Source organism: Bactrocera tryoni, chromosome 4 (assembly GCF_016617805.1).
Source record: "Bactrocera tryoni isolate S06 chromosome 4, CSIRO_BtryS06_freeze2, whole genome shotgun sequence".
Classification (NCBI taxonomy): domain Eukaryota; kingdom Metazoa; phylum Arthropoda; class Insecta; order Diptera; family Tephritidae; genus Bactrocera; species Bactrocera tryoni.
In genome coordinates this window covers 30,748,175-30,768,530 of record NC_052502.1, presented here as the reverse complement: position 1 = coordinate 30,768,530, position 20,356 = coordinate 30,748,175, and the positions used below count along the sequence as shown (strand labels likewise).

General features: G+C 34.5%; 1 protein-coding gene across 1 annotated transcript in view; it reads right to left on the bottom strand.

Annotated features, from left to right (window-relative positions):
• Positions 1–20,356, bottom strand: part of LOC120773774 (integrin alpha-PS1) — a 93,266-nt gene that overhangs the window by 36,978 nt on the left and 35,932 nt on the right. Inside the window, exon 2 of the mRNA XM_040102857.1 lies at positions 3,305–3,432. Within this exon, the coding sequence (XP_039958791.1) occupies positions 3,305–3,432 (128 nt within the window). The remainder of the gene's footprint in view (positions 1–3,304; positions 3,433–20,356) is intronic.

Genomic DNA, 20,356 nt, shown 5'->3' with positions numbered 1-20,356 from the left:
GTACCCGAGTGTTCAGATACGTGTTTCTTTAAGAACTCAGATTCTCAGAGTCCAATAGAAACAGTTGAGGTCTTTAACAAAGCAGCTGTTCTTACGACGGTTAATCGGGTAAACGTAATGGAACTACATCAAATTTTTTTTCGTCCAAGGACAGGTCAATTCGGCTGCATTTTTTAAGATTATTTGAAGAATGTTTTCTATGGCTACAATAAGAAAACCAATTATTTGAATAGCAACAGTGGATTTTCGAGATAATTGACAATAAATATAAGACCATGGTAGCAAAATGATGTTTAGAAGGAGATACAATGATCCTGAGAGATAAATGCTTTTGAAAGTGGGTACAGGGTAAATCTACAGAACATACGGTTGGCATAATAATATAATTCTACTCCATCAGGAAGATCAAAGGATGCCTTTAAGGATAGATAATTAAGAATACAATGCAGCGATCATCGATACCTAAAATAAGTTTTGTACAGGTTAACGATATTAGATTTACATACATGGCCACGCAAACCTTACCACCCCTTTTTTGCGGTATTTTTGCAATTACCGCGATTTAACTTATAAAACATTTTTAAAAAATTATTTGTTTTGAATTTTGAGGAATTTAGATCAATTCAACAGATTGTCAGTTACGATAAGGTATTTTTAATCATTGATATCTCTATATCCTTTCTTAATTATTATTTTTAAATCTTGATTCTGAAAAGTATATGAAGACATTCTTTAAAATGTGGTTTAATGTATCGTGACAGGGGTATATATGTATATTGCAGAGTTGGCACGCTTTTGTTAACAAACTATCAAAGCTCCATAGAACTCTTAATAGAAAGCTTATTATTCAGCAATACATTAAAGCAGTGAAATCGGTATTATAGTTTCAAAAGCATTTGGAGCTATTCATAGCTAAAGCTTTCCGAGTCTCTATCTTTACCAAGAACTGACTAATTTACTTATAAATTTGTTATGAAACATCTGTCAATGAGTCACAAATTCATTTTATTCCATGGAAACGTGACTTGTTTGGAAATTTGGAAATAGCACAATACAAAAGAAAAATGAGCAAAAATAAAAAAATAAATTTTTCAACGCCACAAAACCGGCCAGGCGCAACAGCAGCGTCTAGAATAACGCAACGCATCAAATAATACACACAGAGGAATTTTCGGTAAGCGCCAAGCTGATTTTTAGGGTGCTTATATACTCAGAGTGGCGAAAGATTATTTGCAAAAATATTCAAAATTAAGAAAATAAAAGCCGGAAAAGTTGCAATTCTCTTTAGCTAAATCATCATCTAAGAATGCGGGAGTTTTGAGCACAAAAAAAAAAAAATAAATAAAAATAATAGTATGCTTCATTTTAGGGAATTTCCAACATTATTTTATGGCATGAATAGTGGTTAGTGCGGTTTTACTTGTTTGTTATTTAATACATTTTTATGTTTTACAAATTGTTAAGCCTTATTGAGCATGTGTATAATACATAATGTATTTAAAGATATTTACATTTAGCAAATTTTAATTATTTTTTGTGTAAGTGCATATTTATTAATGTTTTTTGTTTTGTTTTTGTGTTATTTACCAAGCAAATTTCTTTGAAAGTAAAAGTAGAATTAATAACAAAATCATGTGAGCAGTTAAAAAGTGAAAACAACAACGAAAATATGCATTACAAATAAAAAAAAAACAAATCTTGGTTAGAAATCTGTAAACAAGTAAAGCACCCATACCACTTACTAGGTTCATAAACTCCTTCGGGCGCTACAAAGTAAGCACGTTTTTTTTTTTTTTCGTTGGAGTTGTTTAAATATATATATATGTATATATTACAATGTAAAGGAGTCCATGGCGTACCAATTATTGTTTGTTTTTACATATTGGTTTCGGTATAAAAAGGGGAAGAAAATAAAAAAAGAGAAAAAATAAAAATTTTATAAATATATACTTTTGTGGTAGGTAAGAGGGAATAATTGTAGGATATCAATTGAGGGAAGGTTTTTTTTAGCAATTGAAATATGTAAATTTATAGGTAAATAAATATAATATTAACATTAGGGGTGCTCTAAATTACAAATTGAAATGGAGTATTTTAAAAAATTTGATAATTTTTTTTAACGAAATTCTATTATCAAGCATATCTAAGTAGTAGGTTTTCCGTAGATAAGGAAAAATTATTTGAAATGAATATTATTTTTATAAAAAAAAATATTTGTATAGATCGGAAGAGCACACGTATTTTATTTATTAAAAAAATAAGTTTATTAAAAAAATTATGTTTTTATTGAAAAAAGTTCTTTTTTCCATAATTTTTAATAAAAAAAAATAATGTTTTATTAAAAAAATTATTTTTTATCAAGTAATTCATAAAAATTTTAGTAAGAATAACATTTTATAATCATTACTGTTTCTAATGTATAAAATTGATTGAATAAATAATTAAATTACTGATACTCAAGTACTGCTATTTCACTTATTTTGTAAACAATATTTCAATATTTTTTGAAAAAATCTGCGGACTTTTAATGAACAATCAGAACATTTAATTTTTTATGTATTTCGAAATAAAAAAATATGTATTTAAGAACACCCCTAATATAAGGAATTATATAAACATATAATAGCAAAATAATTAACTGCTCCTTAATATGTATATAAACATGTAAAATAATTATTTACAAAATTTTCTAATTATTAGCGCAAATTTTAGTCACAATTCTCCGATAGTTCACTGTACAAGAAAAATATAATTTTTTTACTAAGCAAACGATTTTTATAATATACACACTTGCCAATAGATTAATTGACAAACACTCTATATGTGTTGTTTTTTTTTTTTTGCCAAATCAAGTAAAGTTTCGGTTATTTACGTAAATTAGCACCAAGACCGCTAACTACACTATCCGTTATTCCTCTCATAGAGCAAGAAAAATAATTATTTACAATTAAATTTTATTAAAATATTTTTTCTAACTAAATTCTTGTACTTTTTTCAGTCACAAAACAAAACAAATATCTATGCGATAGTTTGAAAGAAACATGAAAACCTTCACCAGATGTCAGCATAAATATATAAGTAAGAAAACAAAAATAATAACTATATAAGCAACAGATAGTAAATAAGATATTTTCGCTTAAGTTAAACACAAATCTTCTCTTAATTGTAGATTTTCTTTCAATTATCGATTGTAGTCACAATTTTTATTTACTTAGAAAAACTATCTATGAAGCAGTTAAATAAATAACTATATGGAAAAATATTTTTTTTAATGTTTTAAAATATTTAATCACATAAAACTTACATCTTCGTCCATCGGTTATGATCTGTTCACAGTCGTTGAACGTCTGCGTAATCGGACAACGATATAGCGCGCCGGTTTGATTCGTACCAGGCTGGAGGTTTTTATCTAAAGGAGCACCAACTAATAGCCTGTAAGTAGAGAAGAGAAGAAACATAAGTTTAATAACAGTTCTATTAAGTAAATAAATAAAGTAATTAAATTAGTGATAATATTTGAAGGGTTCGTTGAAAAATTCAAGGTTACGAGAAAATTAAGGGGTGTCCTCCTTATTGAAATAAAGAGATCGTTTTCTCATATTTCAATAGGTTAATCTTTGAAAATAACATGATAAAATTTCAAATCGTTATTTCAAATAGTTTTTTAGTTAGAGTTTTGTACAGTGTAGCCGCTTAGTCAAACAGAACCATCTTCTTTAAATGCGTTTTTCCCAAAACTATATTCTACACTTTGCTACTCGAATTCAAACTATCCGATCATTATTAAATTGTTTCGCATCGCAAACTACCAAAATTTTGCAAGACTAGTCTTCTGTTTTTTTAAAACACCAAATTTTTAGTGAATTTTTATTTTGTAGCAGAATACGTTTTTTAGCTCTGTCTAAAGTCACGTGTAACTCGAAAAATTTAAATCATTTCCTTCCAAATTTTTTCTGCGTGTTCTTAAGGGGTTACATGAGCTTACGGGTTTCAAAAAATCGTTTTTTTTATTATCTTATTAAATTCTGCAACATATATATTCTCCTAAATTTTCAGGTTGATCCGAGTAATAGTTTCGGAGATACAGCCTTGAGAGCTTGTGCGCTCGAGTCGCGTGTTTTTCGAAACTATGTTTTTGAAGTCAGTTGGCAAGATTTCTCGCACAGGTCTTTGAGATATAATTCTTAAAGACTTGGAGGAAGGATTTTTTTTTCGATTACAGCTATTTGAAAACAAAAAATTCGCGAAATTTTCACTGAAACTTTATGTTTTTGTAAAAATGTTCGCCAAAAATATAATTTTCAGTTTTTTCCTTCGTCCAAGTTCTAAGTTAGTGTTTTAAGTAAAACACGTATCTTTTCACTTTAGATGATACTGTAAGGACTGAACGGGGGCGCATCTTTTTTCCGAGGGATCACCGAAAAAGGCGTGGCCGAGTTTAAAATATTTTTTTCCAAAAAATTCAGAACTTCTTTGTTAATAGTGTTTGTGTGCAACAATAAAAAGTTCGAATAAAATATTTAATTTTTTATATGAGAAAAAAATAGTTGAAAAAGGCGGTTTTTCACTCGAGGAAACTCATGTAATTCCTTAAATCATGTATTGAAACGGTAGTCTTTATTAAAAATCATACTAGATGTTCCCTTTATGGTCATTCAATTTAAATAGTGAACGGTCTTTTCTTGAAGTATGAAGTTTTTTATAAGGGTAGTCGTCAGACTTTTTGTCAAAGTACGATATGGCAAAAATATAGTAAAAGCCTTCATACAATCTTGACGACATCGTGCTTGACGCCGATCATCTCAATAGAACACTTTTGGACTAGGTGGAAATCTGCAAGATAAATTCAAACTCACACTTCGACATACCCACCTTTGACGATGAGATGTCTTTGTAATTGGACCTCACACCTAGTTCGGCATTTATTCATTTCAATATCAATTGTGGCAAAACAGTTCCAACAGCATGGTAAAGTAAGTCAAATATGGAGAAAAACCATTACTTCATTACAACGAACTTTGTATTAACGAATTAAGTCAAGAAATGGTAATGTCTTTTGGGCACTCAGATCATACGATTCGGCTTTGTTAGAATAACACATATCTCATGTGGGTAAGTCAAGTAAATGCGCTATGGCAAGTGCTGACTATTTTAATACCGAATTTTTGTGCGTTTTCTGGGAGAAAGGATCGGCAGAAATATATTTAAATAGTAAATGCCATAAAATTTGGGAGTTCATATTTGAAAAGTTATTAATTTTTCTGTTAAAAGAAAGTTCAATGAATCCTAAAAGCCATATCGTCATCGTTACGATAATATTAGAAACTAATCATATTCAAAGAAAATTAGAGTTTTGGTTATAAAACAGTTATATACTGGTTATATCTGACAGCGGAAGCTGAAAATTGTATGCTATTTTATTTAATGAATCGTAAACAATAAAAAACTCAATTTAAATTTTTTTGGTGATACGTTGTATTTCATTTTAGGGGACGATATATATATGTATATATATATCTATATATGATTTAATATTGAACGAAATTATTTACATTTTTTCTTTTAATAATTTTTTGAAGATTTTATTAATATTATTAGTATTATGTTGGGGTATGGCCTTACCAGTCGTCTTAGCATAGAACAAATCATCAAATGGATTTAACGAGATGATTTGATTTATTCCAGAAAGTTCAGTTATTTACTCTTTTACTTTTGTCACTGCAACACTTTATTTACTGATATACCTAATTCTTTTCATTTCAGCCAATCTGCCTAGAATTTCATTAAATGTCAACACCAACTACAAAGAACAAAGTGTATCATAGCTTAACATAATCTACAGATTATCAACCGCACCTTCTAACAGAACATATTATCTGTGATAATCTGATCATTAAAATTTCATCAATTTTTTTTTAAGAATGAAATATGTAAAAGAAGCCTCAAGGCAGCATATGATAATCGAGTTGGTTCATAATAAGTTTTTCTTACTACTACCACTCACTTCACTACTGATTTCGAAACGTAAGCTGTTTAACCGAAACGTGTTAATGCTGTGTTAATTAAATGAGCTGCATTTATTTGCATATTTAAACGTATATAGAATTTATATTAATAATAAATATGTAAAAGAAAATTATCACAAATGTTGAGTAATTTTAACCACTACAAATCAATGATATACTCATACTATAAAGTTGTTGAACTGGTTTTCCCTCACTTTTCAATTAAATAGGAAATTTAATCTGATTCTTATGGAGATATTGTTGTAGACACATGCATATGCATGTATGTGTGTAAGTGTGTGTATTTGTTTGTCAACACTCATTGCTTGAGTAGTGGCGAGTAAATAATTGATTCTTTTTATTTTGATCGCCGTGATGTGTCAGGTGAATGAACAGTATAACAACAGACACCTGATAGTAGTAGGCCGCGGAGTAGATAAATGTACGCATTTATGTAGATAATAGCTGATACGATAGTATAAAAAAACTATATACCATATACTATATATGTATCTATGTCAAACTCTTTGGTAATCGTAGTCAAGCGTAAAATTGCGAGTTTTCCGCTAGGCGCAAGCGCTTGTTTTGCATTTGTGGCTTTATTATGCGTGAGTGATACTGGAATATTGTACTTATTACTTGTTATACTCTTGTTACATGTTGCTAGAGAGTATAATAGTTTTGTTCACCTAATGGTTGTATGTATAACCTAAAACAAGTCGATTTAGATATATATGCTATACAAAATGACCCATAAAACTCAAGTCCTTATATGGAAAGTTCTTCTATTTCACATAATATCTTCTCGAAATTTGGCACATATTATTATCTACACCATCGTTACAATCTCCACAGAGAATGTTTAGATCGGAATACTCTAGCATATAGCTGGCATACAAACTGACCGATCGAACTCAAGCCCTTATATGGAAAACTTTTTTATTTGAAAAGTAATTCTCCCGAAATTTGACATGAGTGGTTATGCAAAACAATGGTGCATTCTCCCAAGAAATCGTTTAGATTGTATTACTATAGCATCTATAGCAGCTATTGCCATACAAACTAAACTCTCGGAATCAAGCGCTTATCTGAAAAACTTTTTTTATTTCAAAAGTAATGGGAAACTTTTTCATTTGACAAGATTTATTTACCAATTTCAGCATGGATTATTATACAAAACTTCGCTATGAAATTCAAAGAAAGTTTCCTGATCGGACCACTAAAGCATATACTTTATTTTTGATATATTGGATTGGCACGATTTTCAGGAAGCCAAAAAGTTCTACGGAGTTCTAGGAATCATTCTGAACAACTTTACCTAAGAAACTATGGGCCGGTTTCGAGGAAGCAACTTTTAGGCGAATTGTTTTAGGTATGGTTGGTCAGTTTTGGAGTTTTTTTCATTGATCATTTGGCAGAATCGATTAGATCGGACAACTATAGAGCATATCTGCCATACAACCGATGTTTCAGTTTTTTAAACTTCGCCTAAAAAACGTTGGATCAAAAGCAGTTTTAGAGCCATAGTCTCTTAGAGAAAGTTGTTCAGAATGATCTAAAGAACATTTACTCCGTATTATTTTATGTATAAAAAAATTCAACCCGCCCTAATATACACAGTTGTCATATAAACTGAACGATCTTTCTTGCTCCTGTTCTTGTATGGAAACTTCTTTACTTGTCAAGGGTATATTAACTGCAGAGCAACCGAAGTTAACGTTTTTTCTTGCTTTTTTTTAATTTTCGATAAAAATAAATATGACACTCTATGGGCCAAACCAAGTGGCAACATACTCGTACTTTGTAGTATATAAGCCCACAGATACATACATATGTTTGCATATAAAAAAAGCAAACTTACAAAGTAACACTATCTGTCAAGCAATTTCGTCATTACTTTTGACGTTTAATGCAACTACAACACTTGGCCTACAGTCAATGTCCGATAGGCTCGGAAACGCTATTTTTATGTGTTTGCGTATGGGTGTCTATGTTTGCTGGAGATAGAAATTAACCTGTTGACGATATGGAAAACTCAAACAAAAAGAAAAAAGTTAAATAGAAAAAAATGTATAAAAAAATTATGGAAAATGAAAGTAGATAACTTGTATATATGCATTTGGGTACTCGCATAAATATGTATTATATTTTTTAATTTAATTTTCTATTTATCATGCTCTACTCATTTTTCCCGTCAAAGCCAATTCAAGTGCCAAGAAGTTCTTGTTACGGCAATAAACTCATTAAGGGCACACAGGGGTACATACTTATGTATATATGTATTTATGTGTATGTATGTATATAAACCAATAAAAATGCACTATGAAAATATGTTTGCATTAAACATATTTTATTATGTGCACCACTTTCGTTGCCAGCACCCACCCCTTTGCACTAAACGTCAATGTCATCAAAGCACTTTGTGTGCCACAGCTGCTGCCCAATAAACGAAGTTGTTGTTTTAACGATCTCAAGTGGCTGAAAAGGCAATTAAAAATTATGAATGGCAATCGTTACAAATTGGTTTGGGGCTCTCTTGACATAATATCCACAAAAGCAATAAAAGTGCAACACTTAGTCCCCCTCTGCAGTGGAGTTCACCAGTAACAACACAGAAAGCGGTGCATTTTTCTTAATATCAAAGGCAAGGGAGAGTGTGGGGGAGCAGCGCAATGCTCACTTGGCTGCTTTGTGGTTTCTGCATTCCGTTAAATTCTTAAATTCTTAAGTCTTGTATGTTATGTTTATGGTAATCGGCATAATTGGTGGCTTGCATTTTTGTGGTGTTGCTTTTTTGAGATGAGTTGAGTTGAGTATTTGAGTAATTAAACTTTAAGCCGCTTAACAGCTGCTTTTTGGGGAGTTCCACCGCATTTTTGCTTTCATTTCATTTGTTTTAATAATCGACTTTAATATTTGGTATGCTCACTTGCCTTGTTCAAGTGGAAATTATTGCTGATGCAATAAATGTGAGTGACACTTAAGTGATGCTTATTGGTGAGTTGGAAAATTGAAGGGTTCTGGTAAGTAAAAAATTCTATTGAACATTTGTGGAACCAGCAGTTGTGTGTATTGTTGATATTTCAAAGGCTTGACTACTCTAAAGTATTTGTGAAGAATCTAATTATTTTACGGTATGGAAGTATTTTAAAAATTAGAGTAATTTTGGGTAAATAGCAATAATGTGGGATCTATGCCATAACGAAAACAATTTATGAGAATATCTAGCAGAAATATTAGGTTCTGTAAGAATTTATACTACTACATACCATATGATCAAATTTGACTGGGACTAGTATAGTTACAATGCGCCTGCAAAGCGAATCGTTAACAATTTTTACCTAGATTCTTTGCGAAAACGAGTTTACAAGATGCCTGATATCGTAGCTGACGACGCTACACCTATGGTAAGTATCATTACTGCTAATAAAACATGAACTTATGTAGATAACGTTGAAACTGTCCAACAATCTAGCGCATGACGCTCTAAAAATGAGTTGAAACCGAAAAAACCAAATTCTTTAAAGGCACTGAATCCCATCTCAGCCGAAGCCTTTGAAAAAGATATGAAAAATTGGAATTGGTCAACTCTTAGGTAGATTTTTAGAAGTCTATTTTTTATGCGATAATAATTTTTTATTCGTCAGTCCGGGTCAATTTTGAACAGTCATAGCATTTGGTCATTATTGCTAACCTTTTTATCCCACTTTTCTATAAAACCAGCGCAAAAAGTATTTCTTTTCGTACAAAGCTAAAATTCTACTTAAAAAGGATAGGCAAATAAATTGAATATACCGAGTTTTTCAATAGGGATGATTTAATTTCTAAGTGTTTTTTTAATATGTCATGATCCGTTGTTTTCGTTGAACTGCTAAACATTTTGAACGTATATTTTCTTTATATAATATTCAAATTCCAATAAGGCAAAGAATCACTCGAAGTGATTCCAAGATGTTCTCAAGAATTGGGACTGTCTCAAACCACAACTTGTATAAAATTGCTCTCACTCAAGAACTGAAGCCATTGGACCACCGCAAAAGTCGTGAAATTGCTGATTTTACCTTGAAACAACTTGAAAATGATAACGATTTTTTAACAAAATAATCTTAATAAACAAAACTGTTGATTCTGGTGCGAAAAAAATCCACAAATTATTCATGAACTACCATTACATTCACCTAAATTTACATTTATGAGTGGTTTTTGGTCTTTTTGGTTCGAAATGAATCTAGTAACACTGTTACTGTCAATGGAGAACTCTATACCGTTGATGATGATAACCAACTTTTTATGACCGCAATCGGAAGAAGTTGATCTTGACAACATCTGGTTCCAACAAGATAGGACAACGTGCCACACAGCACTTGCAACAACCGTATTGTGGCGAGAAAAGTTTGGAGATTCGATAATTTCAAGAAATTGTGACATTGAATGCCCTCCAAGAAGTTGTGATTTGGCACCATTAGACAACTTCTTGTGAGGTTATTTGAAGTTATTAGTCTTTAGCAATAAAGTTCTCAAAAATTGGGTTCAACGAATACATTCCTGAAAAATAAGTCGTGGAGGCCATTTGATTGAGAGAGAAACCAGAAAAGTTTTACACTGATGGAATAATGTCTCTAGCGGAAAAATGACAAAAAGTAGTCGACCAAAATGGTACACATTGTATTAAGTTCATTAAAGTTCATTGTAATTAAGATTCGACGTTCATTGTAAGTTTGATTAGAAATACGAAAATACTTTTTCGACTACCCAATATTAATGGTTATATTCAGAATTGTATTGTATCGATTATACTTCGAACACGAATTGATTAGCCTTTCACCATATTCTCCGCAACTGGACCCTAGCGAATTTTTCCTGTTTTCAAATCTGAAGAGAATGTTCTTTCGAAATAAGTCCTCGAGACTGAGGCCTACTTTTCAACAGAAGATTAAGCATATGCTTATCACGTAAAAGGTGGGAAACAGTTGGAAGACCGCTAAAAATGGTGTATCGCTCTCTATGAACCATATGTTATGTTGCATAGTATAATTTAAATTTGTTAAAAAAACTGCTGTTTTAAAGCGATAATTTCCACCTGATTGATATTTTGATTTAGTAGAGAGGAAACAAGTTATGCCGACAACTTTGGGAAGAAAAAAATTTAAGCATAACTAATATTCGAATTCGACCCATCATTAAAAAAATGTCTATAGCTTTCTAAAGTTGTACCCTTTTTACCCTTTAACAGTACAAAAAAATTATCCACCATATCCAAGTAGACGTAGTATTGTGTGAAATAGATACAAATTTGCCCGACAACAAATTTCATTCAAGTTACTTTGTCCTCTTCAGCGCATCAAACAATAAATATACGAATTGACCTAGTTTCTCAAATAAATCTACTAATTTTGTAACTAAACGAATGTGACTACTGAAAATATGGTTATGCAATCGACAACTGCATTGCAGCCAAACCAACTGCACATACCAACACACATAAACAGCATTATAACGAGTTGAACCGACAGAAGGGGGAAAAAACAAACGCCGCTTTAGAGTTCCGCCGCATAAACTCATTTCGGTGTATTTTCGTAATCTCTTTCGTAAGCGTCTGCAACGTATCTCATGTCAGCTTATCGCCGGATTTTTATCTTGTTTGATCCAAATACCTGAAGCTATTAATACAACGCACAACACGTTTATGTTTTACTGCACAACTTCACCTCAAAGGTCGCCTGTCAGCTGATAATGCAGCTTCACAAACAGCAAAAGCAATAACAACACCAAAAAGCTCCAACCAAATGCATAGACCCAGTGAGTGACAATTAAATTTCGAGATTATCATTTGGGCGAGCAAATTAACGGTAAGTAATTTGGGTGGAAACGTACACATACACATACACATATATACGGCTTAATCTTTTTGGAGTTAGTGGGAAAAACACGAAGAGGGAGAGTGAAAATTATAACACAAGCACAACAAGCCCAGTGAAGCGCTGCTAATTTACAGGCCAATGATATTATACAAAATAACAGAGATGTGGAGGAAGGAGAAGCAAAACGGAAATTAGAAAAATATGAGGTTGCCATGAATGAGTCAAAGTTAATGTAAGAAAGAGAGGCGCGGAGTGGGGGCAGAGAAGCGAACATAAAAAAAAAGAAAATACCTTAACTTCGACTGCAACGAAGTTATAATACCCTTCACAGATGCATTTCTTAATGCATAAAAGGGTTTGAAATGATTTGAATATTGATTTTGATCGGTCAGTTTGTAAGGCAGCTATATGATATGGTAGCCCTAACTGAACAATTTATTCGGAAATTATAGCTCCGCCTTAGACCATAATCCATGACAAATTTCGTGAAGATAATTATTGAAATGAGGGAACCTTCCATACAGGAATTGGTTGGATCGGTTATTGTTCTAGTTGTAATGGATACCTAATCCCCTTTGGGATGGTAAGGATTAGCTAAGTTGTCATCGAGGTCATCCAACGGTAGGAAGGACTAGATAGGCCTTGGAAACATGCTGTTTCGACGGGGTCGGACTATAGGTAGAGTGGTGTCAGCTGAGTGGGGTTAGCTGGGCATGCAAAGAGATGGCTAGTGTCATGCGGGTACTCGTTGCAAACTGGACATATGTTTGATATGTCAGGCTCGAATCTGGATAAGTACGAGTTTAACCTGCTACATTATCCAGAACGAAACTCCGCAAGACTCTCGATTCTCGCGGCAACTCGAGCTCTTCGTCTGCAATGCATGGTGGTTTGACTCCAAATACGTTATTCACTGATAGAAAGTCGGTGAAGGTGTTAATGGCTCCACTGTGAATGGCGGTCAGTGCAAGTCTGAAGTTTGTTGCGTAGAAAGTCTGGTCGGCGGGGTTTGGATGGGTCAGTTTGTATGGCAACTATGTATATGCTACAATGGTCCGAAGTCGGCGGTTCTGACAAATGGGCAGTTTCTTGTGAAGAAAAGGAAGTGTGCAAAATTTCAGATCGTTATCTAAAAAATGCAGCGACTAATCCGCATATATACAGACAGACGGACATGAAAAAATCGACTCTGCTCGTTACCCTGATCATTTATAGGATTTTCAGCATTTCTTTCTTTCTTCGTTAACCTGTTGAGGGTATAACTATCAGCATATTATGTAAATATGGCTTTTTCTATGTAAATATGTATGTATTAAACTAGAAACTCACGAACAGCGGATGTGAAGTTATGCAGCAAGATAAAATGTGAAGCCGACCACAATGCTCCGAATGTACAGTAACAAGAAGGCGCTACAAAATACGCACAAATATCTTTTTTATAACGTTTTACATAAAAATTGGAAATTCATTTGCCACAAATGACGCCACTGCATGAACTACAGACTTGACTCCTCGCGACTTGTCGGTTGGCAAAGAGAGTTACTTGCCATGCGACACGACACCGCACAGCGTGGGAGTGTTGCACGCGGAAAAAGGATGCCGGCGCAGCGAAGAGAGAGAGAGGGGCGTATGAGTAATGCAGAACAGTTCAAGCCAAACAAAATGCTACAAAGGAGCTGCTGGGTGAGGCAAGAAAAACGGCGACTTTGCATGAGATGACAGTACATAAACAAAACATGACTAAAAGTACAATAAAGCACAACAAAAGCAACAAGAATAGGGAGCACACTCAAGACTACCGCGCGCTGTACTGCACAGAACAAATTAGTGCAGTGTCGTGGGGCGAACGAAGAGGAATGTGGAGTTGATAGTGAAAATAAAAACGTTGCAAAACAAAACAATAACAATAACAAAGGCGTTGCTGAGCAAATAAATGGCATATTGCACGTACTGCAGACTTGCATATTTTGACGCCATTAAATCTGAGCAATTTGCTATGGCAGGGCGTTTGCTAATAGAAAAAGGGATCGGGATATTTCATGTATGTGAGTATACACACACATATGTACATATAGACGTGCACTTAAGGTACAAGAGGTCAGTTGCTGGACAAATGCGGCTGTGAAGTTGGTGCAAAGTGGGCAAGCAAGGCAAATAAGCAAACTCGCATTGGGTGCGAAGTGGAAGTGCTGCACATTCAACAAATGGGAATAATATCGAGTGTGTGTGGGGATCCCGTAGTGTTTAAATGGTGGGGCTTTAAAGATCTATAGGCAATTTTTTTTAGAGAAACCCCCGCCTTGTATTGAAGGCGGTTCGCGGTAGTAGGTGGACATGAGAAACTTTTCATGCACCAATATTAATATAAAGGGTGGTCCGTATGCACACTTTCTTGATTATCGGACTTTTTTTAACAAACTATTTTTACTTCACAGTAATTGCAGTAACAAAATAGTTTGAATAGTTTAAATTGAAATCCAGTACTATGGAATACATATTGGGTAGTCGAAAAAGTCTTTTCGTCTTTTGTCAATAGATCTCGGGTAAGTTGAAATAAGTTACAGCTGTTCAAAAATGAGTGAAAATAATGAAGAAATTCGCTATATTTTGAAATTTTTGTATAAAAAAGAGAAGAGTGGCACGCAAGCCACCAATGAAATTTGTGAAGTTTACGGAGACGATGCTGTATCGGTTCGCGTAGCACAACAATGGTTCGCTCGCTTCCGTTCTGGAAATTTCGATGTGAAAGATGCACCTCGCTCTGGTCGAACTATCGTTGAAAAAGTCGATGAATTATGGAAAGATTGAACAGGACCGTCACATAAGCAGCCATGACATCGCTAAAGAACTTGACATTCATCATCAAACGGTTTTGAACCATTTAAAAAAGGCTGGCTACAAAAAGAAGATCTATGTTTGGGTACCACATGAGTTGTCTGTGAAAAATTTATTGAATCGAATTAATATCTGGGATTCATTGTTGAAACGAAATGAAATCGAACCATTTCTGAAGCGAATGGTTACGGGAGATGAAAATTGGATCAAATACGACAATAATGTCCGAAAAAGATAATGTTCCAAGCGTGGTGAAGCTCAACAAATGGTCGCAAAGCCAGGATTGACGCCTGAAGAGGTTATGTTAGTGTTTGGTGGAATTGGAAAGCAATAATTCACTAAGAACTGCTCCAGCCTGGTCGATCGATTGATTCTACATTTTGCTGTCAACGACTGATGCGATTGAAGCAAGCAATCGAAAAAAACGGCCAGAACAGATCAACAGAAAGGGCTTCGTCTTTCATCAGGACAACGCTAGATCACACACATCTTTCATGACGCGGCAAAAACTGAGAGAGCTTGGCTGGAAAGTTTTGATGCATCCACCATATAGCCCTGGACTTGCCTTATCGGACTATCATTTGTTTCGGTCAATGCAGAACTCCCTTAATGGAGTAAAGTTGGCTTCAAGATAAGCCTGTGAAAATTACTTGTCGCAGATTTTCGACGAGAAATCAGTAAAGTTTTACACTGATGGAATAATGTCTCTAGCGGAAAAATTGCAAAAACTGGTCGATCAAAATAGTTCATATTTGGTTCATTAAATTTCATTGTAAATATAAAAAAATAAGCTGAAATTTAATTAAAAATACGAAAAGACTTTTTCGACTACCCTATATAATGGGTATTTTCGCTAGTTGGCGCTGAAAGCGCGTAATTCTAGTTTTATTCGTCGCATCGGGTCATGCTATACCTTTTTGGAAAGCACATTTCACGAACTATTTGATTGATTGTCGTTTCTTTCGTTCGTGCGTTATAGTGTCGCAAACATGGAGCAAAGTAAAGAGAAAATCCGGCATATTTTACAGTACTACTACGATAAAGGCAATTTATGGACCCGATACAGTTTCCATTTCCACCGCACAACGATGGTTTCAACGTTTTCGTTCTGGTGTAGAGGTGGTCGAAGATGCGCCACACTCCGGAAGGCCTGTCGTCGAAAATTGCGATAAAATCGCTGAATTGGTCGAAAGAGACCGGCATAGTAGCAGCCGTAGCATCGGTCAAGAGCTGGGAATGAGTCATCAAAAATTAATTTCAATTTCAATGAAAAAAAATTCAATAAAAAATACCGCAAGACTTTTTTGACAACCCATTATATAGTATATGGAGACATTTCCTTTCTACCTTTCGTTAGAGCTTATAAGTTTTGAGATCCTTCTACAAAAATGTTTCTATAGAGATATTCAATTATTTTTTTAAAAGGCTGATTAGATATTTTAGATCTAAGATTTTCTAATAAAGACATATTGAGGAAGAATGAGTCAGAAATCACTCGAAGGAGCTCGACACTATTATTCAACTTTCTCTCTAAAAATTATTTTGTATGAGACGGATCGTTTGTGGGTTAAGATCCTGCTTTTTCAGAGGACTTCCTTAAATATATTTTAGACACCATAAACTAACGATAATTATTGCTATAGAAGAACAAGTGTGAAACGATTTTACACCCCATGCTACATTTCCTGCAACTAACTACACCATAAAGAAAGCTGCCTTAAGACCACCCGTTGCTTCCAAATATGTACATATGTATGCATGTGTGCTTCAATTTGCCAGCAGTAAGGCCGTTAACGCCGCTAATAGCCGCTTATTGCCGGTCGGAATGTGCTAAATCATGCAGCGAATCGAAGTTGCTTACTACTGTTGTTGTTATAGAAGTCGTTGTTGTAGTTGTTATTGTTAATATTGCTGTTGCAACATTTTGTAGCATTTAAGCCAAAGTGGCGGTAAATCGTGCAACATAGATTAGCCTTATTGTGTTGCATGTTAATGAAAGCAAACAAACAAACATACACACCTACACTTATATATGTAATACAAACATATATGCATACAAACATACATACATATCTCCGTCAAACATTTATAAGCACGAAACTATGCCCGACTGGCTAACGGCCGACGTGTATAACCGACACTATTATTATGACTGTGGCTATTGTTATTTTACCGCGTTTGCTTGTTGTTATTAGCAATTGTTGTTGTAATTGTTTTATGCCTGCCGGTTGCAAGTAGGAAGACACTTAACATTTATGGTCTGCAATATTGGCTGGCGGCTTTATTACTGGCGAGCGCATTCACTCAAAGCTTAAATCCCAAAGCCAAACTAGAAAGGCCGCCGCATCACTTTGACCAAATGAAAAAAAAACAAAAAAAAAAAACCAAGCAGAAATCGGCGGCCCACAAGCAACGCCCCGATCACACCAAACCAATAGAGCGTTCGTTAAAAAAGCAACGCGAAGCGGAAAAATAAATAAATAACGAAATAGTAAATAATGCTAAAGATAGCCGCAGATGGATAGATAAAAGCGACGATCGCCCGCGGCATTTAACAAATCTTCGTGCTTACTTAATAATAATAACAAAATACATGCAATCAATTGTGCAACGAACAAATAAATATTTGCTAGACTGCAGAGTTTCATAGCTGCCCTGTAGGAAATTTTGTCAACTACAATTTCTTAAAACAAAAAAATAATAGATATCTTTCATATTTCGATAGATACGTTAAAACTTTAAAAATAGCTAACTAAAATTTTGAATCGATATCTAGAATAGGTTACCTACGCAATAACCGACCACAGGAAACGGGTTCCACGGAGCGGTAATTTCAGTTTGTGAAACAAGAAAAAAATCACACGAAGCCAAATCTGAATACGTTGGTTGATCGATGGTATTCATTGCGTTTTTGGCTTTAAATTTGGTCACAATCGTGTCTCGATGCGATGGTGCATTATCGTTCATGAATTATTCTTCCACAACTCCGGCCGTTTGTGACGGCTGTTCTCAAGCAAACGCTTCAAAACGACCAAAGTCCTTATTAACCGTCTCTCTTTCCGAAACAAATTTATGATGCACCAAACCACGAATGTCGATAAAATCAATGAGCATCACCTTGATTTTTGAGCGGCGTTTGGTTTCGGTTAGTTTTTTCCCTCCATTCCGATGATTGTTGACTTGTTGGCATGTCAAACTCATAAACCCCTGTCTCATTGACAGTTATAATGTTATCCATGTATCTGTTTATGGTACTCTTTTTGAAACAAATTTAGCTTTATCGGGACGAGTCCAGCAAGAAAGCGTTTCATGCCCAAAATATCCACCAAAATCATTCGAACGGATTCGCGAGAGATGTCGAGATCTCTTGCTATCTCTCTAACACCCACCTGATGATTTTCAAGCACCATATCCTTCACTTTAAAAGATTTTTATCAGTTGAAGAAGTCGAATGTCGTCCAGAATGAGATATGTTTTCAACGATCTCTCGACCGTATTTGAAGCCTTTGTACCATTTGTAGGCTTGTGCTTTTGAATCACCGCAAGCTTTTTACAACATTCCCAACGATGACAGATTCGAAATTTGGTTAAAAATACAAAATTTAAGAGAAATTCTTTGTTCGATATTTTTTTTTTCATTGCAAAATCGCAACGCACAACTGAGGAGTACCGACTTAAGTAGCAGCCTTAAACAAATCAGGTTTCATAATCAAGTAACTACATAAGCAAACTTTTTCTACTAGGCTCCCCAAGTTCAAATATTTATACTTACTATGTAGTATGTATGTAGTTTTGGTCTTTACAAATTTAAGCGCTAGTTGACTGCTTGTAAGCTTAGTCTATGTTTAGTTAGGCGACAAGATTTATTGGCTTTATCAACTCCAACCCATATAAAGCCGCTGATATACCTTTGTGGGTAAATAATTGGAAATCGTGTTTAGCACCGCAAATGTCAAAAAACCTGAAGGTATTGGACAAGCGACATTGTAAAGGGAAAGAAAATTAGAATTTGGTTAGAAGATTAACTAGCGTAAGACAACGAAATCATAACTAAACCTAGATACCACCATGAGACTTAGAAAAAGATATACATACTCGTATAAATAAAAGACAAGAAGAATTAAAAAAGGTAGATTTTATTGGAGAAAATGTACACTCTCCCCCATTAAATTCACAGCGACCGTATTCACAAACTGAACGAAGGAGTACAGACTTGACTTTAATATTGCAGTCGATGGAGTTGAGATCGATGATATTCAATAACCCTAAAATTTTCGCAGAAATCATCCCTCCAATCCCCTACTTGGAGCAGAACCGCCTCAAGAGATCATTCCTCAACTAAGTCAGCGACATCAAACAATACGCCGACCAGACTTCGGACGTAACTAACTTCCGATAAGCCATATAGCCCTGATCGCCATTCACAGTGGAGCCATCAACACTTTCACCGACTCCCTGTCAGTGAATGGCGTACTTGGAGTCAAACCAGCACCCATTGCAGATGGAAAGCTCGAGTTGCCGCAAGAAACGGGAGTGACCCTTGCGCAGCTTCGTTCTGGATACTGTAGCAGGTTAAACTTCTACTTATCCAGAATAGACGCTGACATATCTTATGTCAAGCGTGCAATGTGTCCCCGCCGGACACTGGCCACCTCTTTTCATGTCCTGTCAACTCTTCTCATCTGACACCCTTCTCCCTTTGGTCTGAACCCCATCGAAACAGCAAGTTTTCTGGGCCTACCGTTGGATAATGTCGACGATGACTTATCTAATCCTTAATTTTAACAGGGATTAGTTACCTGCTACAACAACAACATTAGAAAGAGCTTTGTACACAATTTGAATAAATTTCTCAGAGGAGGTAAAAATCTATAACCAGTTGCAATATATTTAAGTACAATAAGACAATAACTAAGGACTTAGTACCATAAATGGTTCCAGAAAAAGTTTATACAGACCTTGAGCTACTTTAACGGGGCATTAGCATTTGAAGAACACGCGCTAATAATGGGTCTACCACATAGCAAACTTGAGGGGATTAAGGAAACTGTTTTATACTCCCAATAGAGAACACTAGGTAGCTATTAAGTACCGAAACTTGAATGGCTGTCTACAAAAAAATATTAAGCATTATTCATCTACTGAATCTAATAATTTCTGAGCCAGAAATTTCCTTATTCTTACATCTTCAAAGTTATAAATAAAGATACTAACGATCGAAAAAGTTATAAAAAAGAGAATACGAGAAAAATCGCACAACTAGCTCCTGTATGTAAGTATTGCTACTCTACCACCTTCCCTTCTCTTTGCAAATTCCAGGCGAGATAGTAAAAACCGTTATCTCTTACACCTACTGTTAAACATTGCACAAGAATTTAACCTATAAACGATTACTGGGTCGTGAGTAGCAACTGAGGCATACTACACAATGTTGCTGCCAACACCATTTATAGCCGCCAATAACAATTACAACATTTACCAAGCAATCGAGGCAAGACTGGCAGCTTAGTTTGTAAGCGAGTGAGAGGAGAATGTTTTCGAAGAATGTGCAACAAAGCGCAACGGAACAGCGTATGAATCACGCTTCAGGTGTGAGAATTTGACTATTGAAAAGCAATAATAAGAACAACAGCGATTGGTGAAGCGGCAGTTAAA